Below are 13000 nucleotides of genomic sequence, written 5' to 3'. Positions count from 1 at the left end.
CTGTTCCACAGAGCAACACTTAACGCAAATGTAATAGTTGCAGTGAAAAAAGTAGTATTTATTACTGCAGCGAGACGGTCGTGTCTTCGCTCAGTGAAATTAAACGATATGGAAGATGTTCCGGACCCGATTAGATTGACTAGTTAACTTAAGTTTGGTTTGAGTTTTTTTGACTACGTTTTATGTAGTCGTACTCGTAGTCCGTCCGTTAGTCAGTCCGTTCAACGTTTTTATTTGTTTGAGTTTAGTTAGTTTGAGAGTTAACCTCACAGGGGTTAGTGCTTCTGTTGAAAATTGTGTAAATGCACAGTCTTTAACCGTTGCTAATGCCTCTCAAACTCGAATCATGCTTAAGAATGCCACTAGCGTATTTGTACTCCAGTAGGTATTGTTAAGTGTGGTTCTTCCTAACCTAACAAAAATTTAATATTGAAATAATTTCCTTACCAAAAATTGTACACGTAGGAGTCTAAGGATCTTAGCTGCTGCAATGTGCTATTTTAGGTGTAGGAATCACATTAACTTGCATTGTGTTGTTGGTTTAGCAAAGTTGTGAAAGACCATGCTATCACCGACGCACGATAATGCAGACATTTCCACTTTCTAATAAAGGAGCATTGCTTTGCTGGTGTATGCCATCCTAGGCCTACTAAGCCAGTAACGATACCTAGCTATTACCATAGATAAAACATACTCCCTTACCAAATGCTAATGTAATGCTATCGAGCAAGATAACACTTTCTTCTTAGGTCTTGCGTATTCATTTATCATGACAGTTAACATATGTTTTGGAAGATTTATTTAAGCAATGTTAAATAATGTTTATTTTCGGGCCAAAAACGTAATTTGTTTATGTTGATCCATGACTTACTAACTTACTGGTTCTTTTCAAGTATTCGTGGTTTTAACCATAACCAACCAATAGGCTTGATCAAACTCAAAACAGAAAGATAAATTCATAGTAACATTTGCCTATATAAGTTACTGAAGTACCCAACTTGGTTTATGTTACAAATAAAACTATTGATTGGTTAAGTTAAGCTGAAATAAACTAAACAGATTACAGCATTACAAACAAATCACACCAGATTTTAATAAGGTAATTTAAAGAATAACATACACATAAGAACAGCTGAGGTATTTTTAACATCAAGTACCGGTATATGGAAAGTTCCCCTTGAAAAGCAATTATGACCTTAAAGGGCAATTTATGAAATAATGGATAGTTTTGTGCATGGGTTCTCGTCATGACGAACATTTTAAGTACATGGTTTATGGGAGTGTGACTTATAGTTTTCTCAAAAGGTCATGGGTACTTTGGGCTTTATATATAGCTTTTAGGTACTTTCCTGTTAAAGGGAACATTCATTACTATCGATGATTTTTTTTCTCGATATACCGATATTAACGATTTCAAACATATCAGCTGACAACTACAATGAATAAATATTATTCAGTATTAACAAACAATATTAATTTTAAAATTAAAAAAACTGTTCTAAACTAACCTAACATAACCAACAAAAATAGAATTCTGTAGGTTTTAAAAAACATGCAAAGACTAGAGCAATCTTGAAAACGGGCGCAGTGTGTATACAATACAATAAGTTACAAGCAGTGTATAAATAGTTTCATAATCATTTGCAGAGACAAGTAAACTAGAAAAATATATTTATTCTTCATAAACATAACATGGGAATTTCAAATTTACAGCGATTTTATCCGTTAACCATTAAATGTACAACAACGCTTCTTTAAGCTATATTTTTTTTTAGTTAAAAAATAGTTTTACAAAGAAATTAAAGCTTATGTTCAAGGAAGGGGCAAAAATGTGAAAAACTAATTTTCAATATGGTTGTTGTATTATGTTTGTTAACCAGAGTTGTTTTTTTACCCATCCTGATTCTGTCAGGACAGTCTCGACTTCGGCCCTTATGCCTGTGTTTATCCTGGGGAAGGGCCAATCAATCCCCAACAATATTTGTTGATAGGGTACATCACATCATGAAAAATGTTTTTGACAGTCAGTCACATCCTCATAGAAAAGCTTTCTAACAGTCAGCCATATCCTTGTGGAGAAGGCTTGTGATAGTAGGTCATATCCTCATGAAAAGGTTTTGTGTTCGTCACATCCACATAGAAAAGGTTTGTGATAGACAGTCACATCATCACGGGAAAGGGTTGTAATGATCATTCACGTCCTCATGGACCCAACAGTCAGCTATTTCTCTGCTTATGCTAATAAAAAGAGTAGGACCGTTGTTGGAAATTATAAGAGGAAACAATACAATTTATTTTATTAATTTTCTTAATAAGCTCAGTTTAATAGCTAATACAATTTATTTGATTTATTCTCTTAATAAGTTCAATTTCATAGCTAATTACATTGTGTTTGTTAACGTTCCAGTCTGTATGTGTGGAGAAAATGATGACTACCAAATCTGAAGTTATGGGTGTGGTCAAACTAGAAGTTTTGAAGAAAACTGGCGATGTTCCAATGTTCCTGACATGGCCAGCTCAGCAATTCGGTAAGTTAATTGTTGCTATCTTATTGGGGTATGACTGATCAATGGCTTAACCACAGGACTTCTTGAGGTTCAGATTCAAATCCCACAAAACAATAATTTCTTTTAACTATGATGTTGCCATGACCCAGTCTTTATTTTATAACCAAAACAATTTTACGTCTTATAATTCACTCATTGGTAATCATTAATAATGTTGGAGTAAATTCATGCCGAACAAAAATTTTCTTACTTTGTAGGTGTGTTTAGTAAACAATCCTATTTTGTTACAGGGGAAACGTGGACCATTATAACAAGTGCCTACAAAACAGAACTTGATTTAAAGACACACATAAAAGAAAACATTGCTCACACAGCAGACGAAGACCAGCGTTTGTTCTTCATAACCGCTTGGGTTAACCAGCCTTATGTCAGCACCAGCGTGGACACAGCAATTGAGGCCTTACTTAAGGAAACAGGCCACCGGTAGGAAGAAAACAAAAAAGGAGTCGTGATGTTAAGTTACTTAATGTTCTCGTTTTACTTATTAAAATTTTATTTGAAGCCATTTTAAACTTTAAATGTTTCACTTATATCACCTGTTTGCTAAATCCTAATTGATGAGTCAGTACTAGCTCAGTTGGTAGCAAACTTCAAATCCATGACAGCAATGTCGTGGGTTCGGATCCTGGTACCTGCTACTAAATTGTACTGTATTAGTACAGTTCGTTACCCAGCCTGACCCCTTGTTTTGCTGGATTTCTTTAAAAAATGCAGTTCAAATTTATATATTTTTTGTACTTTAATGTTGGGAGATAAGCTAACTGAACTCTATACCTTAAAAATCTTTAAATCCTAGCATTGTGTGCAATTTAGATCAACTTTAGATTGACTATAGATGTAAATTCAGTAGGCATTTCATTGTAGTATTAAATTAACATATTTTTACACTGCATCAAAACCGGTGGTTTTCAAAATACAGCAGAACTCTAATTATACTGATCAAATGGAACCAGACCTCATCTGTTAATAAAAAATCTGAATGATTGGATTTTCAAGGCAGATGTGTTCAAGAAAGACACGAGGCACTGGGCTTATCACCCGCCAATTGATATAATATTACAATTGACTTGCCACAACATGAATAACTTGTAATGTACAATGAAATATCACATGATTTCCAGGCAATAACTGAGGAAAATACAACTATATGATTTTATTTACAAAACCTAACATTTTGCCATCAAACTAAACAAATGTTTTTGCAATAGCTAGTAGCTTAGTATAATCTACACCCTTGACTCCCAAGTTCTTCTTCTTCAGGATTGTTCTCAACATGATTGGTATTGGAAGAGAAATGCGAGTGCCCAAAGGAGATCCAGCTTCATCTATCAGTACAATATTGTTGGTGTCACACGAAGGAATATTTTTCGGTTGTTTCTTCTTCACGCCGACAATAATGGCTTTCTGTTTCTCTCCTTTTATGGCCACTAAAATTTTATCCCCTGTAAAATAGTGAAATTAAATTATTTTGTGTATAATAAAATAGTGATTTACTACATGTGAAGTATCTTCAGCCCATTGCACTACTGGATTGATTTTAATCAAATCGGCTCATCCGAACCTTTACCTATTGATACAACTAGACATTCTATCCCCAAGTTAAAGTTGTCGCAAGTTCTTAAATGAGAAAACTGTGCTCATCTAAATTACTATATTTACTATATATAGTAATTCTGTCAAATATACAAACTACTTTTCCCAAGTAAAAATAATGTAATGTCTTATTATTAGCTATAGCAACTGTTATGACCCATCAACCCATCTACATCAGCAACAAAATATAAGGTAGAAAAATAATTTTAGACACTAGCGCATTCTGTAACTGGCTAACACAACTGTGTTCATTTTTCCAAATAAATTGTGACAGCTGGTTCGTCGATGTCCAAACACACAGAGTGAGACGATAAACTTGAGTCATTGTTATTCCATCTGTTGGCAAATAATTTTCATGGCTCAAAATATCTTGCTTCTAGTAGGTATATTGATTGAGTTATTAGACTATTTACTCATTGATAATTTTACCTGTGACAACAGAAAATACTTGCTAACAAACGTAGAAGAGAGTCAGACTTCATTATATTGAATTTTAGCCTCCTGATCGCATTTAAATACTATAAATTGGTGTAAAATACCTGCATTTATGCGATCTTGTGTTGTAGCTGAGTTGCTACCGGTTTCAACTCACATTGGAGTCATCTACAGGCAGTTATAAGATGTCTTCTCGCTTCATTCGAAGGTCGTCAATGGATAATAAATAAATAAACAAAACACAAACACGTATAAGGACATAAAAAAGAACATTTAAAGCTGTAAAATACTGAAAACGGTAGGCCTACGGGACACGACACGACGTGATCGGGCGAAAGTTATGTCTAGACTGTCCGTATACGTGTTTGTGTTTTGTTTATTTATTTATTATCCATTGACGACCTTTGAATGAAGCGAGAAGACATCTTATAACTGCCTGAAGATGACTCCAATGTGAGTTGAAACCGGTAGCAACTCAGCTACAACACAAGTTCGCATAAATGCAGGTATTTTACACCAATTTATAGTAAGAGAGTCAGAATTGATTATAGTAGGGCCTATATTAAGAATTTTTTTCAAACAAAAGCTAAAAGATTATAGAATGGTGGCTGTAGAAATTTGGATTGGTCTAACTTAAGGGTGCGCTCTACCCCTACTTGCAACCGAATGCAAGGGTTTGCAAGATTACAGTTTTCACCTGCTACATTGAACGTAGAATCAAAGTTAAGGTCTCATATTAAAGAGGGTGAAATTTTCTATAGTTCTGCGTTTCATTATTTCATTTATTTTTAATACACACCTTATAAACTTGATTTGTAGGACAAGAAAAAAGGTCTTTTCAACTAGCCCAAACTTATTGAAAAAACTTTATTTTAAAATTTTAAAAACCCACAGTTTGGTATTTGCACTACTATAAGCCGTTTAGAGTGCGTAGCTATCATTATTGGTTAATTGGAAACCTCTGCAAGCGCTTCTCGCGGCGCTGTCCAATGGTGCAACATAGCAACTGAAGCCCGAGCTGAGGTAGAGCGCACCCTTAACAATAGACTTCTAAGCTCAACTTGAGATCACTTCAGTCAACAACTTGTTATAGTTAGGTATTTAGTAAAGTGATAATTATATTGTTTAATTATATATACACATAACAAATATATACATATAAATATCTAAATATATACATATTAATAGCCATGTTTGATCATTGCATGCGATGTTGGCAACGCCATAATAATTAATTGCAGTCACTTTATTCGCGTCTTACACAATCACAGCAACATCCGCGATAATCTACTGTGATTATCTCAGCATCAATGACTATAGGCCTATTTGTGATTGCGGCCATATCTCTGATCATATCTTAATCGCGGCGAGATTCGTCATGATTTTCCTTATCGCGGCAACAGCCATGATGATTTCTGGCGATTGCCATTTGATATATTCAATGCTAATTCGTAATGATTGTCATTCGAAAGTCTTTGGAAAATTACAAGAAAACATATAATTTGGTAAAATAAATAACGTTTTTCTCGCACTGACGTCACTATGCACACACCTTCTTTCATAGGCCTTGGGTTTAGTCCTATGGCATTTGATTAAAGAACTAATAAATTAATACATTTTAATAGTAACGTAAATAAATAAACTTAGCCTATAATGGAATCATAATGATGACATATTTTTGTTTACTATCAACAAAACAAAAGGACGACGCCATCTTGCCTCTAGTATTTTGAAACAAATTTAGGACATACCAAAGGGGCGTGAAATGAAATACTGTACCGGTACCACTCATGATAAAATCTATTGCTGGCTGTTTTCGGAAAAATACAGCTGTGCAGCGTAATACCTACAGGGCCAGATTTCCCAATAGGCCCGGGCCTATGGGCGCGAGCTCCCAGAGGGCGCAAGGCGGAGAGAATTTTTTTTTTTAATATCTAAAAATAAAAATAAATAGTCATAGTTGATTAAAAAAACTCTGGCTAATAAATCATTCTGATTCTGAAGTTCACAGAAAGAAATGATTGTTAGAAGATTTAAACTATTTCTCAGAATTACGCATCAATTTCGTTACAACATTGGTACGGGAGGCTGTAGGGATGTTGACGAGCGCCCCAGCTGTACGCATCGTATTGCCACTGCACTGCTACTATGTTGGCTCGGTGCTACTGATCGGAGTAATGAGGGGCGCATGCGTGCTAGACACTGTTACCACAAAACACGCAAAACAAATAACTCACAAAACAAAAGTTATTGACTAGTCTTTCGATTAGTTTACAACAATCTGCAGGATCAAGTTAAAATATATAATAGGCTACGTTGTGTTGAATATTTAAAAAATGATTCATTTATCTTTAAAATTAACAAAAAAATATTAATTTCAGTTTGCAACAGGGTTTTGACTAATTCAATAACCTCCAAAGCACCATTAGCTGTAATTTTCTCCTCAGACCTCGGATCGGTATGGTTGGCCGGAATATTGCTCTGTAGTCTGTTTTGCTTTGGAAAAATAACCTAGATGCAGTACCACCATAGATTAAATATAACTCAACTCGACTTCCTATCACATTGTTGATTCAAATTCTTTTTCATGTCTAGTTCACGTTGGTGACACTGGGTGTTAGTTTTGACGTACGGTACTTTTGTTTCTATTATTTTAGGGTTAGTTCTATGATGTGTTTTAATTTCTTGTAATACTGTATAACCAGGAGACGACCTATTGTTTATGATTATATCGTTTTATTTTGGATAAACTAAGTTTAAATAACAAAAATTGTTTTCAGCGAATCCATAATGATGACGAATCTACTAAAGGAGTATGTTTAATCTATGGTATCACGTAGGCTACTGTGTAGTATGGAGTTCATGTTTTTAGGTCTGAAATTGGAATCAATGGCCATGTTTTTTGCAGGAATGCTCGGTGGATTGAGTTGAGTTGTTTAGTTGTTATGTTTCAGTCCGTCAAACGTGAGCATATACTAAAAGCATAAGATTGCTTAAAGTGTTTAACACGGCATTTTGTTAAGGCTAAATTAGTCAATTCTTAAAAAAACTTGCAATGATAAAATTCCGACGAGGAGTGGTATTCAAGGAATTAACTTAGGCCTATGGGTATGATAACTTTGACCAGACTAGGGGGCGGAAAATGATTTGGGCCTAGGGGCGCCGAAATGCTGAATCCGGCCCTGAATACCAATATGGTCAAAGATAATGGACACTTTCGCTCACACGACAGTATCAAGTTCATATAGGCTCTACCAGGAACAAAAATTGGTCATACAAAAGGGGCGTGGAATGAAAAACCACTCATGTTAAAATCTATTGCTGGCTGTTTTGCGGGAAAATACAGCTGCACAGCGTAATACCTATAGTCGTGTAATAAATGAAAGCTTCACGCACACGACAGTCTCAAGGTCATATAGGCTACCAAGAACAAATTTTGGTCTTACAAAAGGGGCGTAAAATGAAATGAGAGGGTCGATAGATTGAAAATAGACAAAGTGCTCAAATATCACTTTGTTTATAGTAACTTACCTTTACAATAGGCTATGTGATTGTCTTTTATTACATGACTATATAGGTATTACGCTGTGCGAGTGTATTTTTCCACAAAACGGCTAGAAATAGATCTTAACCAGGGACGTATTTAACTATTTGCCGCTTCTAGGCAGTGAATAAGTTAGCTGGGGTATCCCATACCCCTTAGGTAAAAGGGGGTCCGGGAAAAATTTTAAAAATAGGCCTATAGGCCCTAAAACAGTCTTTTTTAGCTCTGAAAATAATCAACCCCAACGTCAATACAGTATGATTATATAATTTTACATTTAATTTAATGAAAGAAATATTATATTTAAGACCAGAAGGGGGGTCTGGACCCCCAGGACCCCCCCCCCCCCTGGCTACGTCACTGGGTATATGACCTTGACACTGTCGTGTGAGAGAAGATGTCCTTTATAACATGGATGTATAGGTATTACGTTGCATAGCCGTATTTTTCTGCAAATCGTCAAGCAGTAGATTTTGGTAAAAATTCACTTTCCACAACTCACTCATAACGCATTTCTTGTAATGTGAAACTGTGTAAAAACTGTATTATAATTGAAGTCTTGCACTTGACTGAGGGGCGGAAAGGTCATTTAACAAGTTCGCTACTGAGCTGCGGTCATTACCACAGACCGAGGTATACATTTGAATCTTACACATAGACCAGTTGTCACTTGGTTAACAGTACACACAGACCACGGGTGAAAACCTGTAAAACAGTGATCATTTACATTGTAATACGCTGCAATGCTGCAATCATGTTTGTAAATAATTTATTGTTGATTTTTTGTATTTTTATAAAATTTTGCAATGTCACATATTTACGACGCCCGGTCTGTAGCGATGACAATAGTCAACATTTTTATAATTTTCTTGAAATAGCCCAAACGCCGCATATATGCGACAGTTCACTTTTGTTTTTGTTATCAAAGAAACTCACTTGGACTCTTGGACAACTAAAAGTCACTAATTAAACATCACGGAGACTCACTAGGCTAAACAAAAGCACGCTCACGTTCTTTGAGGTTATACGCACAACAAGTGGAAAGTGATGCAGCAATGTAAACAAAGTTTTTCTAACTGTCGTATGACGTCACTAATCATCATATCCACAGACCAAGCGACGCAGATATGCGACAGACATCCCTGTAGACCACTGCAGTGAATTCATGGCCTTCAAATAGACCGTTGCAAAGATAGACGCATTTTAATAACATTAGAACGCCGACGCAAATATACGACGGCAGTCTATTATAATGTGACTAGCCGTCGCATATGAGCGACGGCAGTCTATGGGTAGAAACCGGCCATCGCATATGTGCGTTGCTGGTCCATGTGAATGAAAAATTTCGTACTATTGCAGTAGGTAGCGAACGTTTTAAACCAAAAAATACGACCAGAAAACTGTATTAATTTCGTAATTATGTCCATAACATCATAAGTACACCATTTTACACAATTCCACACTTCAGAAAAAATATAAATGTAAACTTGACTACCGTACCAATAACCAACACCTAACGTAATTAGAAAGTGATAACAAGCTATGAAAACACTTAGGCCTACGCAATCAATGCCTTCTTAGAGTCAATGACACAATCAACGCTGGGTATGGTAAAGCTGGCCGGCAGCTTTGAAAAAATGGTGGATGCGTTCCAGTGGCGAATAGCGTTTTTTTTTACTGGAATCCCACTAAATATTGCTAAATATCCCACTAAGTGGTGGACAAGAACACATATCTGGTCAACAGATAAATGAGAGTTCTCTAGGAAGGTACCTGCCCGTGTGGAGACATTTAACGGGACCACTGCCGCTTTCTCTTCTTGTTAACTGACAACCGCAAGTGACAACGAAAAGTGAGATCTTCCACGACCAGCGGGCACAAATTACCATATTGAGTGCTAGCACTTTCCCGGCTCATCACACCGTGATTTACCATAAAACGATACTACCTGTCAGTATGCGATCTATACACACAGTCCGAAATCTTTACGTTGCACTGAGGTTCGATCACCACAGCCATCTTGAACAAACTACTTAAACCAGCGAAACCAGTCCAAAACGAAGAAAAGGCACTACAGCCAAATACCCCAAAATATTGTATTGCCAGGTTCACACAAGTCCTAACCTGACGAGCTAACCTAATATAACTTAATTGACAAATAGCCTAACTTAGATAGCAGGAATTCCTTACCTATTGTTCCAATTCCTTTCTTGTTGTAGATGTGAATGCACTTAGGCGGTTTCCCTTCGGCCATAGCTTTCTGTCCCAGTTCACTGTTGTCTACCACCCTTAGCCTGGTTAGTTTCATAATGTGATTTTTCGGAGCCGAGAAATGAAATGCTCGAGAATAGAAACTGCTGATGAATGCCATTTTAATAGAGCGGTCCTCTCTTTAACCTGTAACATAAAATACTTATGACCTTTTAAGTCATTGCAAAGGTCTAAAGTTTAAGTTATTTAATATTTTAGCCACTAAAGTTAGATGACAGGAAATGCCTAACTTAAGTTAAACCGTCATCTGTTTTTTGATTGAAATAGTTCTCACAAATTACCTAAACGATGGTCAAATTCTAAACCAAGGACAGACTAGGTATTAAATAAAAATATCATTAAATATAGGCCTACATTAGACAACTAAACTTATTACAGTTTTTATGGTGAAGTAGAAGGCCTTAGTAAGGTTAGTTTTCACTATTTCACTGTTGTGTTTTCTTTCAGATTCGGTAAAGAACAGCTGACCACTTCTAATTTTTTTTTCATATCCCTTCTCAATCCAATCCTAGTATAGACAGTGAAGCTGTCGAGTCAGGAAAATTTTAATCTGTCTATAAACTTTTCAAATCTATATAATTAATACGCTACATGAAAGTTTGTCGGTTGAACTCCTCCGCCATTTCATAACCGATTTTATTCATTGACGTCTCATTGGAAAGAGCGTGTCGTGTAGATTTGCAAACTGGCCTTACATTTTTTTAAAGTCCCTTGGGCTCTGCCCCAGTGGCTTTGAAAGTTCCCATGTTATCCTTATTAAGAACATAATTGTTTACATTTTGATCAGCTGTATAATTTAATTGTTGTTATTTATTTTTCAATTCAATGAAACGCACTGAGTACATTTGTTTACTATTTGAGTTTGTGTAAACATAACCCCAAGGTGAATCGTGTTAGGATGGTTGTACAGTATCTTAAATTTGTGTATTCATCGTTGTTTTGTGTCGCTATGACGGATCGTGTTAGCATGATTGTAACTTAAATTTGTGCATTTATCGTTGTTTTGTATAGCTATAATTTGTTTATTTGTTGTTTTTTTCTTTTAAATGCCTCCGACGCGACGACATCGAAACATAGACAGGATGCGTAGTCGTGATAACGACCGCAGCTACAGAACAGTGTGTCGCGTAATAGCATAGATTAAACATTTTAACAGGCTTAACTCATCACATTCAGCACCTGACCCTGGTCAATCTCAACTATTAGGTTACAAATGCGCCCTAACACTACCCCAAAACGACTTTTCGTTCTCAATTGGCCCTCTATCAATGACCTGTGTTGCCTGTACAGCGAGGCATTTTGAGAAGGAGAAAACCGGCCGGAATGCTTTAGGTTTATCAATAACGAAGATAAATATGGTCTGATTTACACACCAGTAATCTTAGAGTTGACTCTTTTAAACTCATTAAATATGACTGTTATTCGTTTTGAAATAACTCCTGTAATACTTTGCAATTGCTCGAATTCGAGCAACATGTACACTAGTATTATATTATTTCATCACCCGCATCGCCATGGTGGAAGGAAAATTGGAAAATTCACTTCTACCATGCCGCATCCCATTATAGAAAAGTTATAAGTAGATAACTTATTCCATTGATTATTCATCTTCCAATGGAACATCTCTTGGGAGATGTGTAACCGTTAGGCCTATATTACTGATAAAGTTATTAGTATATTACTAACTAGCTGCAACCCGCGGGCTTTGCCCCGTTTAACTTCTTAATTTTCAATATTATCTCGTTCGCATGGCTCAATCACGTCCTGGTTGAAGTTTGTTCGCTACGCTCTTTCACCTTTAGGTTGGAGCTCGTTCGCTACGCTCACTCACCTTTAGGTTGAAGCTCGTTCGCTGCGCTCACTTGCCTTCAGGTTAGTTCGTTCGCTACGCTCACTCACCTTTTAGCTGTTGTCATAAATAAATACCCCAAGTCGTTGTCATACATGGCTATCCTATAAAGCATGACAATCATAGTCTATAGTCTATTTAGATAAAAATATTGATTCCATAATACCTATAGTTTTTGAAACTGCTGATTCATGTAGTTGTTTGAATTCCCAATCACATAAGATAAATATTATTTGTTATAACCTAATTTAAGTTATAGAAATAAAACCTGTAAAATACTGTAGGTAGGCCTGCCTATTCAATAAGTGGTTGTTTCCAAATGGCGTGTAATAATTTCTCTGTAGGCCTATTATTAGATCAGTGGTCATCATCTGAATGTTTATCCTTTGTACTGTGTTTAGGTCCTATATTGGCTTGATTTTGAACATATGATATGATTATTGGTTTTGTTTACATTTACGTCATTTGTTTGTAAACCATCATATAAACCCATAAGGCCAATGTTAACATTTAAAAACTTTCAGTTAGGTCTACTTTTATTTTTATTATCAAAAATTGAAATTGTTTCGTCTTAAACCTTCCAAAGATTAAATGTTTCGTTGTTGTCGCATTAATAGTAAAAAAAATTTCATTCATATGGACCAGCAATGCACATATGCGATGGCCGGTTTCTATCCATTTGTCAAAACAACCTTGGTAAGATTGGCTAAAATATGTTCAGCCGTTATTGAGTGATAGTGT

General features: G+C 35.9%; 2 protein-coding genes across 5 annotated transcripts in view; one reads left to right on the top strand and one right to left on the bottom strand.

Moving 5' to 3' along the window:
* The window catches only part of LOC128985742 (lysine-specific histone demethylase 1A), a 30026-nt gene extending 26947 nt beyond the window's left edge, over window positions 1–3079 (top strand). The window contains exons 4-5 of the mRNA XM_054405575.1: window positions 2408–2528; window positions 2798–3079. Coding sequence (XP_054261550.1) covers window positions 2408–2528; window positions 2798–2994 — 318 coding nt within the window. The 3' untranslated portion in view covers window positions 2995–3079. The remainder of the gene's footprint in view (window positions 1–2407; window positions 2529–2797) is intronic.
* Window positions 3080–3705: 626 nt separating this feature from the next.
* LOC128987031 (39S ribosomal protein L14, mitochondrial) lies at window positions 3706–11022 on the bottom strand. 4 transcript variants are annotated; one of them, XM_054407693.1, is made up of 3 exons: window positions 11002–11022; window positions 10330–10536; window positions 3706–4009 (listed from the first exon to the last, which is right to left on the bottom strand). In XM_054407693.1, the coding sequence occupies exons 2-3, from the start codon at window positions 10508–10510 to the stop codon at window positions 3753–3755; spliced, it is 438 nt and encodes a 145-aa protein (XP_054263668.1). In that variant the 5' UTR covers window positions 10511–10536; window positions 11002–11022; the 3' UTR covers window positions 3706–3752. The 4 variants fall into 4 exon arrangements, with proteins under 4 accessions (XP_054263668.1, XP_054263664.1, XP_054263666.1 ...); XM_054407689.1 differs by lacking the exon at window positions 11002–11022 and adding an exon at window positions 10787–10886; XM_054407691.1 differs by lacking the exon at window positions 11002–11022 and adding an exon at window positions 10765–10882.
* Between the last annotated feature and the right edge of the window lie 1978 nt (window positions 11023–13000).

The sequence above is a fragment of the Macrosteles quadrilineatus genome, unplaced genomic scaffold (genome assembly GCF_028750875.1).
Source record: "Macrosteles quadrilineatus isolate MER2022 unplaced genomic scaffold, UCM_ALF_1.0 Scaffold_2__2_contigs__length_208266976, whole genome shotgun sequence".
Classification (NCBI taxonomy): Eukaryota; Metazoa; Arthropoda; class Insecta; order Hemiptera; family Cicadellidae; genus Macrosteles; species Macrosteles quadrilineatus.
The sequence above is the reverse complement of the archived record's forward strand: the minus strand, read 5'-3'. Positions and strand labels throughout refer to the sequence as shown.